The 27,290-nt window shown below is 38.4% G+C and overlaps 1 protein-coding gene across 1 annotated transcript in view; it reads left to right on the forward strand.

Moving 5' to 3' along the window:
- The first annotated feature begins 1,398 nt into the window (after nt 1-1,398).
- Nucleotides 1,399-27,290, forward strand: part of LOC113717412 (alanine--tRNA ligase) — a 32,468-nt gene continuing 6,576 nt past the window's right edge. Inside the window, exons 1-13 of the mRNA XM_027242252.2 lie at nt 1,399-1,762; nt 2,205-2,443; nt 2,599-2,739; nt 3,527-3,673; nt 3,775-3,927; nt 4,861-4,990; nt 5,632-5,728; nt 5,904-6,024; nt 6,607-6,666; nt 8,216-8,266; nt 8,380-8,475; nt 8,691-8,792; nt 9,289-9,411. Of these exons, the coding sequence (XP_027098053.2) occupies nt 1,399-1,762; nt 2,205-2,443; nt 2,599-2,739; nt 3,527-3,673; nt 3,775-3,927; nt 4,861-4,990; nt 5,632-5,728; nt 5,904-6,024; nt 6,607-6,666; nt 8,216-8,266; nt 8,380-8,475; nt 8,691-8,792; nt 9,289-9,411 (1,824 nt within the window). The remainder of the gene's footprint in view (nt 1,763-2,204; nt 2,444-2,598; nt 2,740-3,526; nt 3,674-3,774; nt 3,928-4,860; nt 4,991-5,631; nt 5,729-5,903; nt 6,025-6,606; nt 6,667-8,215; nt 8,267-8,379; nt 8,476-8,690; nt 8,793-9,288; nt 9,412-27,290) is intronic.

Here is a 27,290-nt window from a genome sequence, read left to right on the forward strand (position 1 = left end):
TCATTTTTTCTTTGATTCAATCCAATCATCAGTAGTCACTAATGTTTCAACCACATCTATAAGCAATTTGGCATGAGTCTCATCAATCACCTAATCACAAATACTAAATGCAGATTTTGATGTCATAAAATCTTATTGTATTCGATCCAATAACCATAAAATATTATATTATTTTATAAAATTTTTAATATATATTATTTATTTAAATATATATGGGGCTGAGTAAGATCTAGTATGAATCTGGATTTGGATATGGATTCTGAAAAATCAGACCCAACCCAGATTATGACTCTCTCATTGGATCTGGGCCTGGGTAGGGTCTGTATTTGAGAAATTAAATCCAAACCCTATCTAAATATATTGGATCTGGATTGGATTTGGATAAGACTCGATCCATTGGCATGCCTAACCACGACCATGACTACGTCCACGGCTTCGACTAAAATTTTGAGATTGAGTCGCATTCGTTTCGTGGAATGGACTAGTACCAGTTGGTCATGACTCATGATTTATCAGTAATAATTCATTATTTTATTCACTCAAAAAAAGACATGCAATAAATTTAGAATATTTTTTAAATCCCTTTTCTTGATATTGCTGCTGCAGGAGCATGTTAAAAACATGAAAATAGAAAATGTTTTCTCTAACATATCTTCATCAATTACATTTTCACCACATAATATTAATTGAGAAATAATTTGGAACATGACTGAATTATATTCATTAACAGATCGTAAATGAAGCCAATTATACTGGGCTTTTGGCGGAATGACCATCTTTAGGTGGTCGAATCTTTCTTTCAAATCTTTTCAAAGGACAAATGAATATTTGACAGAAATATATTCTATTTTTTATCCTTCATCTAAATAATGATGAAGAAATATCATAGCTTTGGCACGGTCTTGATTTGAGACTTCATTATTTTCAAGATTCATTATCTCAAGATGAATTTTAACATCTAACGTCCATGATAAGTAATTTTTTTTTCAGAAATATCAACAGGTACGAACTCTTGTTTTGTAAGACTAACCATAAAATAAATTGAAAAGTAGAAATATTATCTAAGAGATTCTCTCAAGAAAATCAACACGTGCATTCCAATGGTAGAATCTTGTTTATTTTTCTTTATCCCGAGGTAGAATCTTGTGCTGTCACAAAATTTTGAAACTAATAAAATAAATTGCTAAACAAGGATTGTAAAAGTAGAGTAAGAAGTAGAGAGAATTAAGAACTATTTTTTTTTTTATTTTTTCAACCGATCAAAAGTTGTTACGAGAGAGGATAGTACGTGAATAGAATAACTCCATTAAATGAATTAATGAATAAAAGACTTAACCAAATGATTTGAAATGTGTTTTTTATTATTGTTTTTTAAATTGTTTTCAAATTTGTATTTGGATGAAAATTGTATTTGGGGAAACTAGAGACTGGTCAAGAGTAGCGCTGGAGAGGAGCCGAGTCCTTGCGTTTGCTTTAGGCGGCGGTGGCAGAAGAGGAATAAGCATTAGAAGAGGATTCGCTGCTTCTCCTCCTCCTCCTCTGCATCAGCATCTTATTCTAAAAAATTCTTGTTCTTGTTCAGTTTCCCCATCACTACTACTATCGGCCATGGCTTCCCAGCAGCCGACGACAGCATCGGATTGGCCGGCCAGCAGGGTCAGAGAGACTTTCTTTAACTTCTTCGAGGGCAAAAATCATGTCAACTGGAAATCCAGCGCCGTCGTTCCTCTCAATGACCCGACCCTTCTTTTCGTGAATGCTGGTGTGTTTCCTTTACTCTTTCTTTCCTTTTTTATTTCCATTTCATCTTTTTATTACATTCCTTGCTTTCACTTTGAATTGATATCCGTTTCCCCCTTCAACTTGTTGTGTCAATTTTATCGTAGAGTGGTCTTTTTTGCGTATTCATCTTCACCTGTGTTGTATATTGTTCACCTTCGACCGAACGCTTCCTATTTCTTCACTACTAGAGATTGTCAACACCAGAATTTCAATTTTTTTTAAAGGGAAAAAGAAACCATTGTAATTTCTATGGCCTTGTAAAATGTGTTCCCTTTGGTTGCTATTTTTTGGAGTTTTTTAGAAAAATTTGTTGTAGCAATTTGATGTATGAGAGGTAAAGAAGTGATTGGGAAATGTGTTCGTACAAAATATAAAAGTTTTTCAGCGAAAATTCACAATCCAAACAATTTGCTGTTTTACAGGTATGAATCAATTCAAGCCTATCTTTCTGGGCACGGTAGACCCAAACACTCCCTTGAGCAAACTCACCCGTGCATGCAACACGCAGAAGTGCATTCGGGCTGGTGGTAAACACAATGATCTTGACGACGTTGGCAAGGACACCTACCACCATACTTTCTTTGAAATGCTTGGCAATTGGTCATTCGGGGACTATTTTAAAACCGAAGCTATTGAATGGGCTTGGGAGCTACTCACCAAGGCAAGTGCTGCAATTTCAACTATAATTTTACAATTTAGCACCTGCTGCTATGAATAAAACACTTCACTTGTATTCTATTGACTTGTTATGTGACATTTTCTCAATCAATGTTAAGTGATTTCTTTTGCCTGAAGTATCCTTTGTTGTTAGTACAGATCTATGGGCTACCTGCTGACCAAATATATGCAACTTATTTTGGTGGTGATGATAAATCTGGTCTTCCGGCTGATTTTGAAGCAAGGGATCTCTGGCTCAAGTTTCTTCCAAACAAACGAGTTCTGCCTTTTGGTTCTAAAGTATGCTTCTCTTAAGTTATTTACTTGAACAAACTTTTATTTTCCTGTATAAACATGGAACTTAATGGGGAGGACTACCGGGTTGTCTGCTTTGAGATTGTGTGGATTTGAGGGACAGTGGCTTCGGCATCGGTTGATAAAATCATTACTAAGGTGGTTGTGATTTATTCCTATAATAAATCTAGGAACAGCATTATAGGGAATCTAGGAAGACATTTAACATTTACAAATCAACAAATCTTGAGAAGTCAAAAAATTTAAGAAGGAAATCAATTCTTCCAGTTTCGTCTCTATGGAGCATAAGATCAAGAGAATCTGCCTGCGGCAATATAGGGTGGTGCCAAAAGAGATAATGACTGCAACGAGCAATCTTGTTTAATCAAAATGGTAGTGTACATTAAATTCAATAAATTCCTATCTTTAGGATAAATGACGAGATGAATAGGTTGTCTATTTTCGCTCTTTAGTAGTTGTTTACTTAAGTGTGAATACTCGTATGCTATGGTGCCTGCTGGGGCAAGGTCATGATCTGATTTGTTGCCTTGTTATGAATGTACAAGGGGGGCCTTTTTATTTATTTTTCATAATTTTGAATTTCTGGAAAGAAGCTGCAGTCTTTAGCCCTTACGGGACCTTGTGTGCTGGTGCCTTGTGTTGTGCTTGCCCTTTTCTATGAGCTTTGTTTATCCCTATACAAGACAGTATTGGAGATTCACATCCTCATGTGAATTCTCTATGTTAGCTTCAATTATGCTTGTATGCTAAATTGTTATGCTACATTGATTAGGACAATTTTTGGGAGATGGGTGATACTGGGCCTTGTGGACCTTGCACAGAGATACACTTTGATAGGATTGGTAATCGCGATGCTGCTTCACTTGTCAACAATGATGATCCAACCGTTATTGAGATATGGAACCTTGTCTTTATTCAGGTAGCATTAGGTAGATTGAAATGATTTCTTGTTAAAAGAGAAATTAATCCAACTGAACTTGTTATTTAAACAAGTCTAAGTTCTTGATATCTGTTCTGCAGTTTAACAGGGAAAGTGATGGCTCTTTGAAACCTTTACCTGCAAAACATGTTGATACTGGACTGGGTTTTGAACGATTAACGTCCGTCCTCCAGAACAAGATGAGCAATTATGATACTGACGTGTTCTTACCAATCTTCGATGCCATTCAACAGGTAGAATCACTGCCATGTGCAATTCTGTTTTAAAATCATGTAGAAGATTGTGCACAGTCATAGTCCTGGCTGGCTAGTCCAATATAATGGTGTCACCTGTTGCGTATTTTGTTTTCTGATCTTTATGTGAGGTCCAATATGGCATCGCTTGTCTCTTTTCGTTCTTTTCCTGTACGATCACTGTGTTTTCTATGTTACTGATATTTGATGACACTTGTTCAAGTCCTCATTGTAGCTTTTGTTTTTTAATAACTGCTTTATTGATGGCTTAATTTCTTGTCAAGTGTGTTTAGGATGCCATCTTTATACTGAATTCAAGGATGTATCTTTTTTTGACTATTATGGAAAGATACGGTGACACTGTAGTTTGATGAGATTAGTGTCAATTTTCATTGTGCGTTGTTAGGGAATTTAGGAGTTGGGAGAAAAGAAACAATCGAGAAAGTAAGTAGTGGTTATCTCCTTTCAAGAATTTTAGAAGGAGAGTAAAAGAGGAAACCTAGAGAACTATAGAGAATATATCCATCTGTAGTTTTTGAACATATGGGTAGAAACAGGTAAAAAATATATTGAGAGCTTCTTACCTTTTATGCCTTATCAGATCAATCATCTCAATGGAATATTGTGCTTAACGTGCAAATTATATACAAAAATTTCTTTGTTCCAAGAGAAAGAGAGCTCTTTTCATTTTTTCCTTGCTACCAAAATGTCTGTTCTTTACTCTTCATTTCTTTTTCTTAATCTACGAACATAGGGTTTTGAAATTCTTCTCATATACCATGCGAGATCTACTCTTACTCATTCCTTCTTGGTCCTTAGTAAAGATCAACAAGAAATAAATTTATTACCTTGATATACCTGAAAGCCAGCATCTATTATTTTGCTGTAAATGTTTCCAGAAGTAAATATCCAACATTCTTCTTTCCCTGGTAGGCAACTGGTGCTAGAGCATACTCCAGGAAAATTGGAGCTGATGATGCTGACAATGTGGACATGGCATACAGGGTTGTGGCTGACCATATTAGAACTCTATCATTTGCCATTGCTGATGGTGCTTGTCCAGGTGGAACAAAGGATACTTGGACTTAGTCCCTCAAGCTTCCTGCTTGCTTGTGAATTATGTAGTAGTCTGAAGCCTAATTTTTTCCCAGTTCTTTCTGGTATTGCAGACACAATTATTGTTTAAATATGTATGGGGCAATATGGAAATATGTACTTGTTCTTTTGACTTTTGGTTGTGGAAAGTGTAATGGTGTATGAGCTCTATTTGCTTATGTTACCTTCCTGTTTGATAAAGTAAATTGGCAATTTCTTGAAAGTTATTTGTTTCTTGCAACATTGTTCTATTCAGAAAACCATGCACAAGAGAGAGACTGTTACATTTTTTTTTAGTTTGAACTTTAGATATATATAATTGTAACTGTGAAGGGACTGAATTGTTTCTTTTTTGACCATTTCGTGGGTATTAAGCTTTTGTGCACCAGGCGAAATGGACGCATTCTTATGTTGGCAATCTGAATTATATAGCGCGATTAAGCATATATGTATCATAGCCAAGTAAAAGGATATGCCTTTTAAGCTTAGCTTTGACCATGTAGATATCAACAGGGATTGCTTATTTATTCATTGGCTTTGTTATTTTCATTTTTTTGGTATCATTAGTGGTTTTCAAGTTTAAGTTGCTCAGTTTTTCTTGCTATGTAGGTAATGAGGGTCGTGAGTATGTACTGAGACGGATTCTTCGACGAGCAGTTCGTTATGGTACTGAAGTACTCAAAGCCAAACAAGGTTTTTTCAGTGGGTAGGAGTGATAAACTTCTATGTGTTCCTTTCATTTCTTAATATAGTGCATTTAATTCATTCTAATTCTCCAGAATCTATATTTTCCTGTTTGCCAAGTAAGTTAAGCGGTTTACAAGGTTACTGAATATATTGACTGTAACTTCTACGTTCATCATTGTTTGTGCTGAAAGCAGTTTGGTAAAGGTTGTTGTCGAAGTGATGGGTGATGTTTTTCCAGAGCTGCGGCAACATGAAGTGCACATTAGCAATACGATTGCAATTGAAGAAGCCAGTTTTGGCAGGACCCTTGTTGACGTGAGCTTTGACACTGATTCAAATGCATATAGTATTTTAAGTATTACTTTTGACTAAGTGACTTGCTATATATAGTCAATTGACCACACTTTTCTGTGATAACCGAGTACAATCATTACTTGACAAGATTTGCTTGGGTCATAGTGCATCAAGCGATTAGCATTTTCAAAACTGTATCATCCTGACTTGACCTGTTATTATTTGTTAAGATTTGCTTGGATTACAGTACACCCAGCTTTTATATTTTAAAAGCTCTTTCATTGCTGAGTTGACATACACAAAACTTGCTGCGATCCGTTGCTTACGCACTGACAATTACAAGCATTTTTTGGCATTCAAGGACATCTAATTGTAAAATCGTTGCATTTTCAATGACTTTATTTTCTGCCTAGATGTGAGGTAGTCAGGCTCTTATGGATCGATAAGGTTGCCATTTGAACCTAAAAGACTTAATTCTAGTTTTCAATGTTTTGTAGGGAGACACAAGCCCCTTTTTTTTCAAAATAGTAATTCTAGTTCAGATATATCTGTATTCTGATTTGAACCATTAAGTGTTCATTATCTTCTATGCGCTGTCTTCAGGGAATTGAAAAGTTTAAGAAGGCTGCTCAAGATGTTCAAGGAAATACCTTGAGTGGACAGGTAACTGTTGCTTTTTCCTTTTTGTCATCATCAATATTCTTTGGATCATATGTTGGGAAGTTTTCCACTGCTTGACAACTTAGGTCTGTTGCCAAAGTGAGTACTTCTGCATCATACTTGTGGTAGGAACAAATAGTTTGATAATTAATTGATATGTACTGCACTTAAAATAACTATGGAAATAGAGGTAATTTGAGGTTGAATTGGAAAATAAACGTAAATGGACTAGTTTTAGGGGGATGACATATATACAAAAGGTTTATAATCATTTTGGAATGGGATGAGCCGACTTATTTTTCTGAATTTTTTTGTTAGTTCAAAAATCAATCATAACTTAAATCATGCATGTAGATGTTTCTGTTGTTATGTATTTACCTTCTTATTCATTTGTACGCTCATTTACTAATTTGAGATAACTTGCCTGGCTGTAAATGCCAATTTATATTTTAGTTTTACAGTCATGTTATTCTCTAGAAAGAACTCAGTGCTATGTACTCATGATGCCGACCAAAACGATGAACATGTGGACACTCTTGCTGCTTCTGCATAGGAACTTGGAGAGAGCAAGAGTAGAAGGAAGAACAAGTTCTAGGAATTCCACCCATAATTCTTTATGCTTCACCACCTGTTGTGAGGCTGCCTTCATTTTTAGAAAAACGAAATTCAATTTAATAACTGCAAAAAGAAAACATGAATTATCCCAGCGGGAAGTCCCTACTTTCTATTTCCATATATATTTTTAGAGAGAGTTAAAGTCATAGTCTTGGAGGCTAAAACACTCATTTGTAGATAAGCAAACCCAACTACAGAAGCAGCTTTGACTTTCACACTTGCCTCCTATAAACTCTAGCTCCCAATAGAGCAAAATACTACTATTAAGACTGCCGATACTTCCTTCTAGAACCTAAACTCTATATATCTAAAAGTTCTAAAATCAGATCATATCCCAAATTGCTTCTTGTCACTGCATTAACTTGTGGTCAATACATTGGTCAGCATTTTGGCAATTTTAAGGATTGCCACTCCATTCGCAAATTTTACATCTTGGAATTGCGTTACACAGAGTTGTGAAAAGTTTTGAAGGTTGATATAGGAAATCTGTGGATGTACTATGTTGACTTTTGTACTCTTTTGCATGCTTTTCCTTTTGGTCATTTACTGTATATATTTGCAATGTGAGAAGGCATTAGCCTTGGGAGAGTTTTCTGTAGTGAGAGTTATTAAATCAAGGTAATTCTAATATATTTTGATTATCTCTTTAGCTCTCTTGAAATGCTATCATATGTAATTCGTATGTGCATTTTGCTCTTTACAATAATTCTCCGTAAACTTTGCAAGTTACGAAATTCAGTATCTTGATATTAATGTTTTAAATTTCTGTTATAACAGTGCTTCTTTTTTGGTGAAGCTTTTGTCACTGTGAAATTCACTGTCCTGACTTGTTTTAAAGCTTTTTTCCAACCTGTTAATTCCACGGAGTTTTAAAACGCCAATAGATACAGCCAACCTTGTGTCTCAACTTGTTACCCTGTTGCTGTGTTGGTTGCAGGATGCATTTGTGTTATGGGACACTTATGGCTTTCCGTTAGATCTTACTCAGGTGATGAAGACCTATGCTCTCTCTCTCTCTCTCTGTGAGTTTTTGAGTTTTTGTTCTCCTGTATATTATTGTACAGTACCACAATTTCAATTGGTCTGCATTTCTTTTACCAGTTGATGGCTGAAGAAAGAGGCTTGGCAGTTGACATCAATGGTTTTAACATAGCCCTGAATGAAGCAAGGGAAAGATCAAGAAATGCTCAGAATAAGGTTGTCTTGATTTTCTCTTCTTGAAATGATTGGGATCACATACATCAGATTGGGAGCTACCATAAGGACATCTCTCTAACTTGTGTTACTGTTGATCCATGCAAAAGTTTTAGGACGCTAAAGTAGCATAAATACAAATGTCTGACCAAAATTGAGAATGGTTTTTCTGTGGTATTTTATACTTATCTGTTTGCATTCTAATGTAATTCTGGCAGCAAGCTGGTATTGGTATCATAATGGATGCTGATGCTACCACAGCTTTGCGCAAGAAAGGGGTTGTTACAACAAACGACACATTCAAGTATACATGGTTTCAGGTTTGATGTTGACAGATTAGTTAATCTGCATTAAGTTATAAAGTCTTCACTGCACTTTCTGTTTTCAAGGTTTTCCTTCTTTTTCGTTCCCCTTGTTTCTATTTCACATTTTTTTCTTGGGGCACTGGGGGCTGGAAAAGGAAGGGGTTTAAATGTTTAAATTGTATATATCTCCAGTACTTGTTCTGTATGGGTGCTATTTTGTTGCAGAAGCTTTATGTCTCAGGCATAGTTTCCCTTGTAACCCTTTGGCTTCAATTATTGAGGTTGATTTAGGAATATTACTGTATGAGATAAAATGTAAACAATGCTATCTACTGGAAAGGCTCTTTCTCAAGTAACCTGAATAGTTGTAGCAAGAAGCGCGTTCCATGTTTGTCATGATTATTCTTCAATTGGTACTCAGTTTAATTCATGTTCCCTTACTGTATTGATTTTGAAGAGAATTTTGGGCAAACCCATGTGATGCTTTGTCAACCTTTATTTCTAACTTCAGGACCATGAAAGTGAGATAAAAGCTATTTATGGAGGGAATGAGTTCTTTGAAAGTGCTTCTGGTGATGTTAGAGTTGGTATCATTCTTGAATCTACAAGCTTTTATGCAGAGCAAGGTGGTCAGGTAAAGCCCTGCCCTGTCTGTCACATTGAGCTACTATTTGGAAATGGTTAACTTCATTGATGTTTAATCCACTATTCCCAAGAAGTTAACAGAAATGCCCTATTAGCTTGGTTAGTTAGCAATAGATTAAAGAGTGATTAATCTTATGTTGAACTGTTTGTTGTAATGTTTTAGGGCTGTGCTGTTGCTGATGAACTCTTTGATAGACTCTGAATGCAACAATAGGGTTGACCTTGCAATCTTTTCGTTTGAAATCACTTAGAAATGGGATTTACTCTTTTGGTTCCTTTTAAAGAAATGATACTTGAGAAGAGCACTTCTTTAGGGATAAAGTCCTTGGTAGAGAATTGGCTGGTAGTATTATGGTCATTTTTGCAAGTGATGGAATAGATCACAGCTACAGTTGTGATCTAATGGAATTTCTTGCTTCAGGTTAGGTTATTTCTGCTTTGGGGGCACATAAATGTTGTGCATGTAATTTTAATTTCCTGTAAAGTCTGGGTAAGGAAAGCTTTTCTACATTAATCTTGGGCTTTTGAGTATTTGGGGCAGCTTCTTTGCAAACTAAAGTATGAGTGAAGTTTTTCCAGTTCTATTTCTTCATTAATGGTACAAGCTACAGATTTGAAATGGAATGAATTGTTAAACATATTTCTACCTGGTAGTGTTAACAGGTATCTTGGGAGGAAAACATCTGGTCACCGTATTATGAGTGACTAACTAGTATTTATAGGAGTACAAACCTAACCAATTATTTATAAGAATACCCTTACTAATTTATTATCTACAAGAAAACTGATATTCTTCTAACACTTCCCCTCAAGTTGGAGCATATATATCATAAGCATCCAACTTGTTACAAATGTATTTCACCCTAGAGCCCCCTAAACTCTTGTAAACAAATCTGCCAATTGATCTACAGACAGTATATGAGATGTCTTGATGACTCCGTCAAGCAATTTCTCTCGAATGAAGTGACAATCAACTTCAATATGTTTTGTCCTTTCATGAAACACTGGATTAGACGCAATATGGACAGTAGCCTGATTATCACACTAAATTCATAGGCTGTTTATGCTCACCCAATTTCAAGTTAACATACTCTTCAACCAAACCAACTCACAAACAGTGTGAGCCATAGCGCGGTATTCAGATTCTGCACTTGATCTGGAGATAACTGTTTGCTTCTTACTCTTCCACGATACTAAATTACCACCAACAAACACACAATGTCCTGTGGTCGATCTTCGATCTGAGGCAAAACCAGCTCAATCTGCATCACTATATCCTTCAATATCATTGTGTCCATGATTTTGATACAGCAACCCTTTTCCAGGAGCACTCTTAAGATACCTGAGAATCCGTATAACAGCATCCCAATGACTAGTACGACGGGTATCAAGAAATTGACTCACAACACTCACTGCAAACGAAATGTCATGTCTCGTTACAGTGAGATAATTTAATTTATCCACAAGTTTTCGATATTGCTTAGGATCATCAAGTAATGCACCTTGATCTCCTGCTAATTTCACATTGGGATCCATAGGAGTATCCACAGGTCGGCAACCTAACATCCCAACTTCACTCAACATATCGAGTACATATTTCCTTTGACATAAATAAATCCCATATTTAGACCGAGCTACCTCAATACCCAGAAAATACTGTAGATGGCCTAAATCCTTTGTCTGAAAGTTTGCCTGCAGATTGGATTTAAGTTTCTGAATCCCCGCAACATCATCACCTGTAATCACAATATCATCCACATAAACAACTAATAAAATTTTACCAGCATTAGAATGCCGATAAAATACAGAGTGATCTACTCCACATCTTATCAGACCGAACTCCATGACAACACTACTAAACCGGCCAAACCAAGCCCTCGCAGACTGTTTCAATCCGAATAAGGATTTTTTCAAACGACAAACCAACCGCGAATTCTCCCCCTGAACAACAAATCCAGGAAGTTGTTCCATATATACCTCTTCTTCCAAATCTCCATGCAGAAATGCATTTTTCACATCCAACTGATGCAATGGCCAATTATAAATTGCTGCCAAAGAGATAAGAAGACAAACAGAGGTAATCTTTGCAGTAGGAGAAAATGTTTCGAAGTAGTTGATTCCATATACCTGAGCAAATCCTTTAGCTACCAGACGAGCCTTCAATCTATCAATAGAACCATTAGGTTGTACTTTTATAGTGTACACCCATTTACAACCAACAACCGGCTTACCAGAAGGAAGAGGAACAAGATCCCAAGTACCATTGTTCTCCAAAGCAAGCATCTCTTTCTGCATAGCTAACCTCCAACCAGGATCATTGAGAGCATGGGTAATAGACTTAGGAATGGATACCGAATCAAGAGATGCAACAAAAGAAGAATATGACAGAGAAAAGTGTGAGGACTCGCAAAAAAACTATTATTTTATGCCTAATTTATGGCTTAATAAATTATTTAATTGGATTTTTATTCCAAGGAATATTTTCTAGTCTTATTAGACCTAAATATATGGTAATATAACTTCGTTATATTTTTAAAATGATTCGTTTCGAAAATTAATTTCCTGGAGCGCGTTTAGTAAAAATAGTAAATAGTATTTGGAGATTTTATCCGCATAGTAGCACAATAAGCTTGGAATATTGGAGACTTGTACTATGGTCCTAAAATAGGTAATCTTATGAATAAATACTCAAGTGATAGTTAATAGTGCAATCGTTATAAGAATTTCTCGGAAGTTTCGCGTTATAGCGTTAAAATTGACGGTACGCGTTTTCACACCCGCGACTTTATTTGAGGGACTTTAGACCCTTATTTCGAGACAATTAAGAGAAGAATATTTACATGAATATATACGCATTGGAGGTTTAGTGCACTAGTGAACCAAACGCGCGAGAAAATCGAACCGTAATCGCACCAAACGGCCCCTAATGAGAGTTGACTTTTGGGTGAATTTACACCACTCATTTAATCTTCTCTTGGAAGCTCAAAGAAATCTGATTACTCTCCATCTTCTCTCACTAAGACAGCCGGCCAACATCTCCCTCTCACTCACTCTCTTGCTTCACAAATTTCTTCACTAAATCAATCCAAAACCTCAACCAATCTTCACCAAACTTGGAGATCATCTAGCAAACTACTTGGAGGTTGGATTTAGCTAACAACAAGGGCTGAAAATCACGATTTTTCTGGGGTAAAAGAGGGCTGAAAATTCTGCTTGAACATCAAACCAAAGTAAGTGATGATCCACTCTTGGAAACTTGAAGTTTGGAAGCTATCTTACCTTGTTAAGTTCATGCATGCATTTGGTTAGCTTGATATGGTTGTAAAATGTGAAAGTGGGCTCTTTGTATTCCCACACTTGGGTTGTTGTTGCTGATTAGAGGATTAATGTTGGATTTAATGGTAGCTTAATGGTTATAATGATGGATTCATAGAGTATTATTGTTGGAAACTCAAAGTAGAGGTCATGACAAGAAATTTTCGAAACTGCCCCTGTTTTGTTTGGCCATGATAAGGCCCATTTTTGGTGATTTATTGGCATGAACCTGATGTTTATATGTTATATTATACGTGTAAAAATTTTCGTTGGAAAACATTAACGTTTGGATGGGCAAAAGAATTTATTCGTGAACTAGGCAAATTGGAAAATTATTTTCGGGTAACTCTGTCCAGCGGTAGCATTTTGACCATAACTCTGTCCTCGGGTGTCGAAATCAAGTGCCGTCGGTGGCGTTTGAAACTAGACATTCCTGGCTTTAATTTGAGATAAAATGCACGTTCTGATTCTTTGTGAGTGATCCGAACCAAACGTTTTAAGTTAGCTGTCCTGTCTCTCGGATTTGCTGGAATGGCTTGTAGAGGCAGCAACTTGAGGCTCAATTTTGAGCTGGTTGCTTGCCGAATTTCAGAACATTTCCTTCTGTGAACTTTTAGTCCTATGAATGTATTTTCTAACGCCATAAACCATGCCTCATTCCGAGTTAAATTGACTGAGTTGTGACTAAAACAAGTGGACTGCCCTGTTTTGGAAAAACGTAGTATTTGGACTGATTTGGGGCAAAACTTGGGAATGATTTTATTACTTGAAGTTCTTGATGCTAAACCATTACCAAAGGTATCATGGATGTATCTTAGACCTTTATTTCACCAATGAACCATGGTTGGATAGCTTTCTTGGTTAAACGATTTGAAATTGGGAAATGAAAGTCAAAAGGCAGATTGCCTTAGAATTTTTCCTGAACTTTGGTTGACTAATTAACTATCTTTCCGAAGGTATTTTTCCCTGAAATTTGATAGAGCGGTACCTTTCATATAGGAGTAAAATACTGCCAATTTTGGTACTAATCCAAGTTCGTTTCGATACCTAATTAAATTTCTAGTGTTGGAGGTTCAAATCTGGAAATTCTTCTCCATTCTTGAATTTGCCCAACTTTGAGCTACCGTATCTCGGTACTCGAAACTCCGATTCTTGATTCGCTTGTTTTGTTATAAAGCTCACTTGCAACACTACTTGAGTGACAAATTTCAGAGGCTGGTTTGCAACGTGTGAATCGTGCCGAATTTTCAAAGTTGGCCGAAATTCAACTTAATTCTGCCTTGTAAACCAATCCTGCATCTTCAAGCTCATTTTTGAACACTTTTCATTTCGATTCATGGAAAAGTGTCTTCTAGGAACTTATAGTACTTTCTAAGAGGTTTCCAACGGTATAAAGTTTTTCAATTCTCGACTTATGCCGAGCGAGTTACGATTTTTCAAAGATTCATAATAAAATTGAAAATTTTCCAATTTCAAAGAAATAGAGTTTTTCAAGAACTCTTTATTCTTTTGATATTCTTAAACGTTATACTCACGATTTTCATGATAAACCCTCAATTAATATTATACTTAATAAAACGCAAGTTGAACCTCGATTTACGAGTAATTGAGGTTCCTTTTGTGAAATAATCTTTAGATTGTACTAGTGTACAATCTTCCTTGATAATTGGATTATTGAGTGATTATCCACTATTAATTGCCAGGCGCACAAGGAGACCTCCAAGAGGATCTTACAGTGGATTGTACTTTTCGATGTGTTTAGTTCGGTTTTAAATTGAGTGAGATTGCTTGAGTCCTGGCGCGAGTTGGGCAGGCGTCCGCGGTTTCATTCAATTTAAAATCGAACTAAACACATCGAAGAGAACAACATGAATACAAATAATGCGGTAGCGTTCAAGCATAAAATTATCCATTACTCCACCCATAGATAGGGCGTTCAAGATACAACTTAAATCCAAAATATACGTCAGGCCCAAAAGTTACTTCAATTCCAAAAGTACAATTCCCACAAAGGACGTAGCCACTAACAATAGAAAACCTTAAAACAAAAGTACAGCGAAGGGTTTTCTCCAAACTTCTCCGAGATTCGATCCTGTTAAGGAAAACAAACTATAGGGTGAGCAAAACGCTCGTGAGGCCAAAAACACACATGCAAGCACTTTGTTCAAATAGCAATCCCAAATTTAATAGATAAAATCATGTCCCTTCAATAATCAATCATTCGAACAGGAAAAGTAATCAGAAACAATTCAAGGATATAGTAGCTCTCAGGAGCTAAGTTCCACTCGATCTGCCGATGTCATTCGTATACCTTCCCGCGTTGACCCTCCTGTCAACCGGGTCGGTATTTCCATTACCGTAGATCACCACTTACTTCCCTCCGTCCACCGTACACCTCAAGGGCCTACAAGTCATTTATAAGGCGATACTCCACGAGTATGCCAAGCAAGACCTCTCATTAGGTCGAGCTTATATATATCTCATGGCTCGCCCAAGTCCCCGATCAAGCCCATTGCCGGCTCGAGTCTAAGGTTGGCCTATGAGTTTGGGCGTCCCCCATTCATTTGATAGTCGAGGAGGTTCACTCCAACGACATATGTAATTATAACATAACATTGCATTTCATTCATTCATTCAATACACTTCAATCATTCATTTGAAATTAGAACGAGTGCGATAAAGTACGCACCCGCCCTTATTTTTTTAAAATTCCCAACAATTACCACAATTAAGTAAGTACCAAGAATTCACACACTTGACACTCACCGAGCAATTCAATAGGGATTATTCTTTGGAGATTCAAGTATCCACTGTAAGATCCTCTTGGAGGTCTCCTTGTGCGCCTGGCAATTAATAGTGGATAATCACTCAATAATCCAATTATCAAGGAAGATTGTACACTAGTACAATCTAAACATTATTTCACAAAAGGAACCTCAATTACTCTAAATCGAGGTTCAACTTGCGTTTTATCAAGTATAATATTAATTGAGGGTTTATCATGAAAATCGTGAGTAAAACGTTTAAGAATATCAAAAGAATAAAGAGTTCTTGAAAAACTCTATTTTTTTGAAATTGAAAAATTTTCAGTTTTATTATGAATTTTTGAAAAATCGTAACTCGCTCGGCATAAGTCGAGAATTGGAAAACTTTATACCGTTGGAAACCTCTTAGAAAGTACTATAAGTTCCTAGAAGACACTTTTCAATGAATCGAAGTGGAAAGTGTTAAAAAATGAGCTTGAAGTTGCAGGATTGGTTTACAAGGTAGAATTAAGTTGGATTTCGGCCAACTTTGAAAATTCGGCACTATTCACGCGTTGCAAACCAGCCTCTGAAATTTGCCACTCAAGTAGTGTGAGCCCTTTCCCATTTTCCTTTTGTCAAATCCAACCAAGCACGGGCTATTCCCTCAAATTGGAAAGCAGCAAAGTTCACTCGCCTATGCTCAGTGTAGTCTAGAGCGGCGAATATATTGGTCATCCTTTTTAACCAATTCTTTGCTATTTCGGGGTCAGGTTCACCCATAAACTTAGGCGGGTTAACTTTAAGAATCTTTCCAGGGCTCTATCCTCTCCTCTATCCTGGCCCCCAGGTTAGTTAAATGGTCCAGGACCCTGTCTCTCCGCTAGACGTTCTAGGATATCAGTCATCCTATTGATGGCAGTAGCCACTTGGTTACCCTCAATGTTTTCCTGTCCCTGAGTCGGTCCAGTTGCCGATCCCTGGTCATCCCCCTGAGGTTGGGCCTGTCTAGACGCTCGCCCACGGCCTCGACCACTCCTTAATCCTTCCATTAGTCTAAATGTGCCTAGTGCAAGAAGTAGATTAATTTAAGCAGAAAAGAAGAAATATCAAAACTATAACCAACCAAGAAAGCATTAAAATTAACAATAATTTACATTCATAAGCATGTCAAGTTCGTACAATTAGCAAGTTAGGGACAATTCACAAAAATATAGCACACAAGTGCTCAAAAATATACTTTTAGTCACAGAAGACTAAAGTAAGAACAAGTGCCCAAAAGTAGGCCACACAAGCATGCAAAATACAATGGCCTCAGCACTCGCGTCACCCTAACTAGTCCTAACTGTACCGGTCAAAAGTCAAAATGGGTCAACAACTAAGATCTTAGTCCACAGCGGGGCTATCAGGAGGAACCCCCTCCTCGGGATCCTCCTCCTCAGCGTCAGGAATCACCTCAGCAGCGTTCTCAACCAATCTAGTGGCATCAGCCAGGATCTCGAAAGCCCGAGTACAGACATCCCGTCCTAGCCTAATGAGTCGAGTCCTAGTATCCCGAAGCTCCTCATTAACCACTGCAGATGTGACTACCTCACCCTCCAGCACCTCCTCGAGCTCGGCAATCCGCTCACCCTGAGCGCCAACCATCTGCCTAAGGTCGTTGACCTCAGCCTGTAAATCGCGGTTGGCATCCACCAACTGACGACGCTCGTCCAGAGCAAGCACTATATGGTTCGGGTAGGCGAAAGTCAACCTACACGAACATCGAGGGTATCTATCATAAGGTGAGTAGCGTACTTGAGCTCCTCCCGCTAGAGCTCGGTAGAAGATAATCCTAAGAGGCTCGTAATGACCATTCGCATGGCCATTCCCGTTAGCTGCCGGGGCTCCATTTCCGTCATCCATCCCTGCAAAATAATAATAATACTTTTCAGGTTAGAAACTTAAATCACTACTCAGTTCCAATATCCTGCAATGCATGCCTAACTTAATCGTTGGTTCATCCCAATCGTCACTTGAGATAGGACTAACTTAGTTGCTAGCTCGCCTCAAGTATCACTTAGGGTAGGATTAAGTCATCACATATCAAGTCTTAAAGTTAGAGTATCTAATATGTCTTCCATATAGACCTCTAACCTAGTGCTCTGATACCAACTGTGACGCCCAACGTCTCCCTAAGGCGGACCAAAGGGTATCCGCGGACGCCTGCCCAACTCTCGCCAGGACTCAAGCAATTTCATTCAATTTAAAACCGAACTAAACACATCGAAGAGAACAACATGAATACAAATAATGCGGAAGCGTTAAAGCATACAATCATCCATTACTCCACCCATAGATAGGGCGTTCAAGATACAACTTAAATCCAAAATATACGTCAGGCCCAAAAGTTACACTTCAATTCCAAAAGTACAATTCCCACAAAGGACATAGCCACTAACAATAGAAAACCTTAAAACAAAAGTACAGCGAAGGGTTTTCTCCAAACTTCTCCGAGATTCGGTCCTGTTAAGGAAAACAAACTATAGGGTGAGCAAAACGCTCGTGAGGCCAAAAACACACATGCAAGCACTTTGTTCAAATAGTAATCCCAAATTTAATAGATAAAATCATGTCCCTTCAATAATCAATCATTCGAACAGGAAAAGTAATCAGAAACAATTCAAGGATATAGTAGCTCTCAGGAGTTAAGTTCCACTCGATCTGCCGATGTCATTCGTATACCTTCCCGCGTTGACCCTCCTGTCAACCGGGTCGGTATTTTCATTACCGTAGATCACCACTTACTTCCCTCCGTCCACCGTACACCTCAAGGGCCTACAAGTCATTTATAAGGCGATACTCCACGAGTATGCCAAGCAAGACCTCTCATTAGGTCGAGCTTATATATATCTCATGGCTCGCCCAAGTCCCCGACCAAGCCCATTGCCGGCTCGAGTCTAAGGTTGGCCTATGAGTTTGGGCGTCTCCCATTCATTTGAAAGTCGAGGAGGTTCACTTCAACGACATATGTAATTATAACATAACATTGCATTTCATTCATTCATTCAATACACTTCAATCATTCATTTGAAATTAGAACGAGTGCGATAAAGTACGCACCCGCCCTTATTTTTTTAAAATTCTCAACAATTACCACAATTAAGCAAGTACCAAGAATTCACACACTTGACACTCACCGAGCAATTCAATAGGGATTATTCTTTGGAGATTCAAGTATCCACTGTAAGATCCTCTTGGAGGTCTCCTTGTGCGCCTGGCAATTAATTGTGGATAATCACTCAATAATCCAATTATCAAGGAAGATTGTACACTAGTACAATCTAAACATTATTTCACAAAAGGAACCTTAATTACTCTAAATCGAGGTTCAACTTGCGTTTTATTAAGTATAATATTAATTGAGGGTTTATCATGAAAATCGTGAGTAAAACGTTTAAGAATATCAAAAGAATAAAGAGTTCTTGAAAAACTCTATTTCTTTGAAATTGGAAAATTTTCAATTTTATTATGAATTTTTGAAAAATCGTAACTCGCTCGGCATAAGTCGAGAATTGGAAAACTTTATACCGTTGGAAACCTCTTAGAAAGTATTATAAGTTCCTAGAAGACACTTTTCCATGAATCGAAGTGGAAAGTGTTCAAAAATGAGCTTGAAAATGCAGGATTGGTTTACAAGGCAGAATTAAATTGGATTTCGGCCAACTTTGAAAATTCGGCACGATTCACGCGTTGCAAACCAGCCTCTGAAATTTGTCACTCGAGTAGTGTTGCAAGTGAGGTTTATAACAAAACAAGCGGATCAAGAATCGGAGTTTCGAGTACCGAGATACGGTAGCTCAAAGTTGGGAAAATTCAAGAATGGAGAAGAATTTCCAGATTTGAACCTCCAACACTAGAAATTTAATTAGGTATCGAAACGAACTTGGATTAGTACCAAAGTTCAGGAACTTGGATTAGTATCAAATTTCAGGGAAAAATACCTTCGGAAAGATAGTTAATTAGTCAACCAAAGTTCAGGAAAAATTCTAAGGCAATCTGCCTTTTGACTTTCATTTCCCAATTTCAAATCGGTTAACCAAGAAAGCTATCCAACCATGGTTCATTGGTGAAATAAAGGTCTAAGATACATCCATGATACCTTTGGTAATGGTTTAGCATCAAGAACTTCAAGTAATAAAATCATTCCCAAGTTTTGCCCCAAATCAGTCCAAATACTACGTTTTTCCAAAACAGGGCAGTCCACTTGTTTTAGTCACAACTCAGTCAATTTAACTCGGAATGAGGCATGGTTTATGGCGTTAGAAAATACATTCATAGGACTAAAAGTTCACAGAAGGAAATGTTCTGAAATTCGGCAAGCAATCAGCTCAAAATTGAGCCTCAAGTTGCTGCCTCTACAAGCCATTCCAGCAAATCCGAGAGACAGGACAGCTAACTTAAAACGTTTGGTTCGGATCACTCACAAAGAATCAGAACGTGCATTTTATCTCAAATTAAAGCCAGGAATGTCTAGTTTCAAACGCCACCGACGGCACTTGATTTCGACACCCGAGAACAGAGTTATGGTCAAAATGCTACCGCTGGACAGAGTTATCCGAAAATAATTTTCCAGTTTGCCTAGTTCACGAATAAATTCTTTTGCCTATCCAAACGTTAATGTTTTCCAACGAAAATTTTTACACGTATAATATAACATATAAACATCAGGTTCATGCCAATAAATCACCAAAAATGGGCCTTATCATGGCCAAACAAAACAGGGGCAGTTTCGAAAATTTCTTGTCATGACCTCTACTTTGAGTTTCCAACAATAATACTCTATGAATCCATCATTATAACCATTAAACTACCATTAAATCCAACATTAATCCTCTAATCAGCAACAACAACCCAAGTGTGGGAATACAAAGAGCCCACTTTCACATTTTACAATCATATCAAGCTAACCAAATGCATGCATGAACTTAACAAGGTAAGATAGCTTCCAAACTTCAAGTTTCCAAGAGTGGATCATCACTTACTTTGGTTTGATGTTCAAGCAGAATTTTCAGCCCTCTTTTACCCCAGAAAAATCGTGATTTTCAGCCCTTGTTGTTAGCTAAATCCAACCTCCAAGTAGTTTGCTAGATGATCTCCAAGTTTGGTGAAGATTGGTTGAGGTTTTGGGTTGATTTAGTGAAGAAATTTGTGAAGCAAGAGAGTGAGTGAGAGGGAGATGTTGGCCGGCTGTCTTAGTGAGAGAAGATGGAGAGTAATCAGATTTCTTTGAGCTTCCAAGAGAAGATTAAATGAGTGGTGTAAATTCACCCAAAAGTCAACTCTCATTAGGGGCCGTTTGGTGCGATTACGGTTCGATTTTCTCGCGCGTTTGGTTCACTAGTGCACTAAACTTCCAATGCGTATATATTCATGTAAATATTCTTCTCTTAATTGTCTCGAAATAAGGGTCTAAACTCCCTCAAATAAAGTCGCGGGTGTGAAAACGCGTACCGTCAATTTTAACGCTATAACGCGAAACTTCCAAGAAATTCTTATAACGATTGCACTATTAACTATCACTTGAGTATTTATTCATAAGATTACCTATTTTAGGACCATAATACAAGTCTCCAATATTCCAAGATTATTGTGCTACTACGCGGATAAAATCTCCAAATACTATTTACTATTTTTACTAAACGCGCTCCAGGAAATTAATTTTCGAAACGAATCATTTTAAAAATATAACGAAGTTATATTACCATGTATTTAGGTCTAATAAGACTAGAAAATATTCCTTGGAATAAAAATCCAATTAAATAATTTGTTAAGCCATAAATTAGGCATAAAATAATAGTTTTTTGCGAGTCCTCACATTCTCTCCCCCTTAAGAAAATTTCGTCCTCGAAATTTACCTTGGTTGATGAACAAGTCTGGATACTTCTCTCTGATTGTCTCTTCAACTTCCCATGTTGCCTCCTCTACTCTATGGTTCTTCCATAGAACTTTCACTAGTGGTATCTGCTTGTTCCTCAATTCATTCACCTTTCGATCCAGAAGTTTTACCGGTCTCTCCTCATAGGTCAGGGTTTCATCGATCTCAATATTCTCCGGTTGTAAAACATGAGAGGGGTCTGGATGATACTTCTTAAGTATGGACACATGAAACACGTTATGAATACGAGATGAGCTCGGTGGTAATTCCAGCTTATAGGCTACATTCCCAACTCGTTGAATAATCTTATAAGGCCCTACAAACCTTGGTTGTAGTTTCTTCCCTTTTCCGGACATCAAGCTTGCTTTTAAAGGCGTAATCTTGAGAAATACCACATCTCCAACAGTGAACTCCAAATCTTTTCTCCGATTGTCGGCATAACTTTTTTGTCTACTCTGAGCGGTTTGAATCCTTTGCCGTACCAATTTTACCTTTTCATTAGCCTCCTCAATCCAAGATACAGTAGTCGGGTCTAAAATTTTCCGTTCACCTATTTCATCCCAACAAATTGGGGATCTACACTTCCGACCATAAAGTGCTTCGTATGGAGCCATTTGAATAGAAGAGTGGAAACTATTGTTATAGGCAAATTCCATTAAAGTCAAAAACTTACTCCAACTCTCCCCAAAATCCAGTACACAAGTCCTTAACATGTCCTCAAGGGTCTGAATTGTTCTTTTCGATTGTCCATCGGTCTGAGGATGATAGGTGGTACTAAAGTTTAACTTAGTCCCCAACACTTCTTGCATCTTTTGCCAAAACCTCGAAACAAATCTTGGATCCCTATCTGACACAATACTAACAGGTATACCATGTAGTCTGATGATCTCATCCAAGTACAACCTGGCCAACTTCTCCAACGGATGTTTCATGTTAATCGGTAGAAAATGAGCCGATTTAGTCAATCTATCCACTATCACCCAAATGGCATCATGGCCTCTCTGTGTCCTTGGTAAGCCTGATACAAAATCCATGGTAATATTTTCCCATTTCCACTCAGGTATTTCTAGAGGTTGCAAAAGCCCTGATGGTTTCTGATGTTCGGTTTTAACCTGTTGACAAACCAAGCATGTCTGAACAAATTGGGCAATTTTCTTCTTCATATTTTCCCACCAATATAGACTTTTCAAGTTTTGGTACATTTTATTTCCTCCTGGATGTACTGTAAACTTTGACCGGTGTGCCTCTTCTAAAATTTCTTTTCTAAACCCTTCCTCCTTTGGCACAACCACCCGATTTCGAAATCTCAATATTCCATCCGATCCCAAATTGAAATCTGTCTGGTCTCCCATCTTAACTTTCTCCACCAACTTTTGCACTTCAGGGTCCTTTTCCTGAAATTCCTTAATGCGTCCCAATAAAGTGGAGATTATCACAATATTCCCCAAAATTACTTTTCTTGGTTCTAATCGAGGATTCCAATAGCTAACTTCCTCCAACAACTGAAATTCCTTAACCATCAATCCAGCCATTTGTACCTGACGGCTCAAAGCATCGGCCACTACATTGCCTCAAATTCAGCTCCTTCTGAGAAAATAAGTACTTAAGACTTTTGTGATCTGTAAAAACCTCAAATGTTACTCCGTACAAATAGTGTCTCCATTTCTTCAAAGCAAAAATCACAGCTGCTAATTCCAAATCATGGGTCGGATAATTTCCTTCGTGCGGTTTCAATTTCCTAGAGGCATAAGCTATCACTTTATCATTTTGCATCAAAACACATCCTAAACCTTCCTTAGAAGCATCTGTGTAAACCACAAAACTATCCTGTCCATTAGGTAGAGCTAAAACTGGCGCTCTAGTCAACCGTCTTTTCAACTCCTGAAAACTTCCTTCACACTTAGGACTCCAAATAAATTTTTCATTTTTCTTGGTCAACTCAGTCATAGGCCCAGCAATTTTCGAAAAATCCTGGATGAATCTCCGGTAATACCCTACCAATCCTATAAAACTTCGAACTTCCGTTGGATTTTCCGGTCGTTTTCATTTCGAAACAGCTTCAACTTTAGTTGGATCCACTTTAATCCCATCCTGAGAAATTATATGCCCTAGGAAAATCACTTCTTTTAGCCAGAATTCACACTTGCTAAACTTAGCATATAACTGATGTTCCCTCAAGATTTGTAAAACAATTCTCAAATGTTTCTCATGATCCTTCATATTCTTAGAATACACCAAAATATCATCAATGAAGATCACCACAAATTGATCCAAGTAAGCCTTAAAAATCTTATGCATTAAATCCATGAAAGCGGCAGGTGCATTGGTTAACCCAAAAGGCATTACTGCAAACTCGAAGTGCCCATACCTCGAGTTAAAAGCAGTCTTAGGTATGTCCTTCTCCAAAATCCTCAATTGATAGTAATCTTGCCTTAGATCCAACTTTGAAAACACTACCGCCTCTTGCAATTGGTCAAACAGTTCATCAATGTGGGGTAGTGGATATTTATTGTTAATCGTAACATCATTTAAACTTCGATAATCTATACATAACCTTAAACTCCCATCTTTCTTCTTTACAAACAAAACTGGGGCTCCCCACGGGGAATCACTCTCTCGTATAAAATCCCGTTCTAACAAATCCTGTAATTGTAACTCCAACTCCTTTAATTCAGCTGGGGCCATCCTATATGGTGTCCTTGATATAGGTGCTGTTCCCGGAGTTACATCAATTTTAAAAGTTATTTCCCGTTCCGGGGGTAGAGATTCCAATTTTTCAGGAAAAACATCGAAAAATTCTTTCACTACCGGTGTGTCCTCCAGATTCACCTTATCGCTTGGGGTATTAATAAGAAAAGTCAAATATCCTTGAGCTCGCTTATTTAACAATTTTCTAGCCCGAATTCCCGAAATAAGTACAGACGAGGCTAACTTACCCATCACATCCAATTTCAGGGTTGCCTCTCATGGAATACACAATTCTACAGTTTTCGTCCTACAATTCAGTTGGGCATTATAACGGGCTAACCAATCCATCCCTAGGATCACATCATATCCTTTAATCGCTAAGCCTATCAAATCGGCCAGCAATTTTCTTTCCTTCACGCAGATTTCACTAGTCTTATACACCAGATTAGCAATTAGACTTTTGCCCCCAGTGGGTATTTTAACCTCCAAGTCATATGGTAATTTAATTGGCTTCAAGTCTATTCCACTCATGAAATCAGGGTTTACAAAAGAGTGCGTTGCACCCGGATCAATTAAAACCCTAGCTAGGCGGTGAAAGATTGGAATTGTACCTTCAACCACCTCGGTCGCCTCTGGAACTTGTGGATAGTCCAATGCGTAGATCCTAGCCGGTACTTTCGGTCAACTCCCTCCGGCACTGGTCTGCTTAGAGGTTGATTTTTCAGGCCTTTGCAGGCTTCCCCCTGTCTTCGACGTTTTCGGACAATTTGCGATTTGATGCTCAGTGCTCCCACACAGTAAGCATTTTTTCAACTTTCTCCAGCAATCGTTCTCAGAGTGGTTGGATTTACCACAATACCCACATGTAACTTGAGGGGTCACAGTCGATCCAACAGATGGTGCCCCCTAACTTGAGTCGTCCCGCTACGACCTCCTCTAGATAGAGCTCCCCTAGAAGCTCCAGCAGTTCTCGTTCCTCCTTCCCCTCTTCCCTTTTTAGAAGGGTGTACAAACTTACTGGTCTGCCCAGAAGTGCGACTAGAAAAATTCCTTTTTCTGTTGTGGAAATCCCTCACTTGAGATCTTGCATTCTCAACTCTTTGCGCTTTCTCTAAAGCCTCAGTAAAGGTAGAGATTTGGGCTGCAGCCAGGCCCTCCTGAAGTTCCACATTAAGTCCCTGTACGAACCTTCTAATTCTCCTCTGTTCATTGGCTACTAACTCAGGAGCGTATTTGGAAAGCTTAGTGAACTTCCCTTCATACTCTGCTACAGTAAGGGTTCCTTGTTTCAACTTAATAAGTTCGTCCTCCCTTTTCTCTTGGATTAAGGGTGGAAGAAACTTTTCATTAAACTCCTTTGTGAAATTCTCCCAAGTCCAAGGGGTTTGAGCCCTTTCCCATTTTCCTTTTATCAAATCCCACCAAGCACGGGCTATTCCCTCAAATTGGAAAGCAGCAAAGTTCACTCGCCTATTCTCAGTGTAGTCTAGAGCGGCGAATATATTGGTCATCCTTTCTAACCAATTCTCTGCTATTTCGGGGTCAGGTTCACCCATAAACTTAGGCGGGTTAAACTTTAAGAATCTTTCCAGGGCTCTATCCTCTCCTATATCCTGGCCCCCAGGTTGGTTAAATGGTCCAGGACCCTGTCTCTCCGCTAGACGTTCTAGGATATCAGTCATCCTATTGATGGCAGTAGCCACTTGGTTACCCTCAATGTTTTCCTGTCCCTGAGTCGGTCCAGTTGCCGATCCCTGGTCATCCCCCTGAGGTTGGGCCTGTCTAGACGCTCGCCCACGGCCTCGACCACTCCTTAATCCTTCCATTAGTCTAAATGTGCCTAGTGCAAGAAGTAGATTAATTTAGGCAGAAAAGAAGAAATATCAAAACTATAACCAACCAAGAAAGCATTAAAATTAACAATAATTTACATTCATAAGCATGTCAAGTTCGTACAATTAGCAAGTTAGGGACAATTCACAAAAATATAGCACACAAGTGCTCAAAAATATACTTTTAGTCACAGAAGACTAAAGTAAGAACAAGTGCCCAAAAGTAGGCCACACAAGCATGCAAAATACAATGGCCTCAGCACTCGCGTCACCCTAACTAGTCCTAACTGTACCGGTCAAAAGTCAAAAGGGGTCAACAACTAAGATCCTAGTCCACAGCGGGGCTATCCAGAGGAACCTCCTCCTCGAGATCCTCCTCGGGATCCTCCTCCTCAGCGTCAGGAATCACCTCAGCAGCGTCCTCAACCAATCTAGTGGCATCAGCCAGGATCTCGAAAGCCCGAGTACAGACATCCCGTCCTAGCCTAGTGAATCGAGTCCTAGTATCCCGAAACTCCTCATTAACCACTGCAGATGTGGCTACCTCACCCTCCAGCACCTCCTCGAGCTCGGCAATCCGCTCACCCTGAGCGCCAACCATCTGCCTAAGCTCGTCTACCTCAGCCTGTAAATCGCGGTTGGCATCCACCAACTGACGACACTCGTCGTCCAGAGCAAGCACTATATGGTTCGGGTAGGCGAAAGTCAACCTACACGAACATCGAGGGTATCTATCATAAGGTGAGTAGCGTACTCGAGCTCCTCCCGCTAGAGCTCGGTAGAAGATAGTTCTAAGAGGCTCGTAATTACCATTCGCATGGCCATTCCCGTTAGCTGCCGGGGCTCCATTTCCGTCATCCATCCCTGCAAAATAATAATAGGAAGATCTGACTCACAGGAGGGCGTCATACCTGGATCTGAAGATTGATAGTTAATCGGTGAAGTGCGTAGCATATCAGTACCTTTCTCAACCATGGAACGACGAGAATAAACTTGAAGATTAGGGCGAGATAATCGAGTGGTGGAATTTGGTGAACTCGATAATTCAAGTAGTAAAGATGAAGGGACTAGTAAAATAGGAGAAGGAAAAGAGGAACACCGGTCCAACTCACAAGACATACCTTGCTTCATAAAATAAGGAGTGGATTCAAAGAAAGTAACATCAGCACAAGTGAAAAAACGATTTAAAACTGGACTATAGCATCTATACCCCTTTTGCGCTCGTGCGTATCCTTAGAAAATACACTTAATGGCACGAGAATCTAATTTATCCACCCCGGGAGCAAGTTGATGAACAAAACACACACACCTAAAAATTCGAGGAGGTAATTTAAATATAGGGTCATGAGGAAAAAGAATGGAGTGAGGTAGT

The sequence above is a fragment of the Coffea arabica genome, chromosome 11c (assembly GCF_036785885.1).
Source record: "Coffea arabica cultivar ET-39 chromosome 11c, Coffea Arabica ET-39 HiFi, whole genome shotgun sequence".
NCBI lineage: Eukaryota > Viridiplantae > Streptophyta > Magnoliopsida > Gentianales > Rubiaceae > Coffea > Coffea arabica.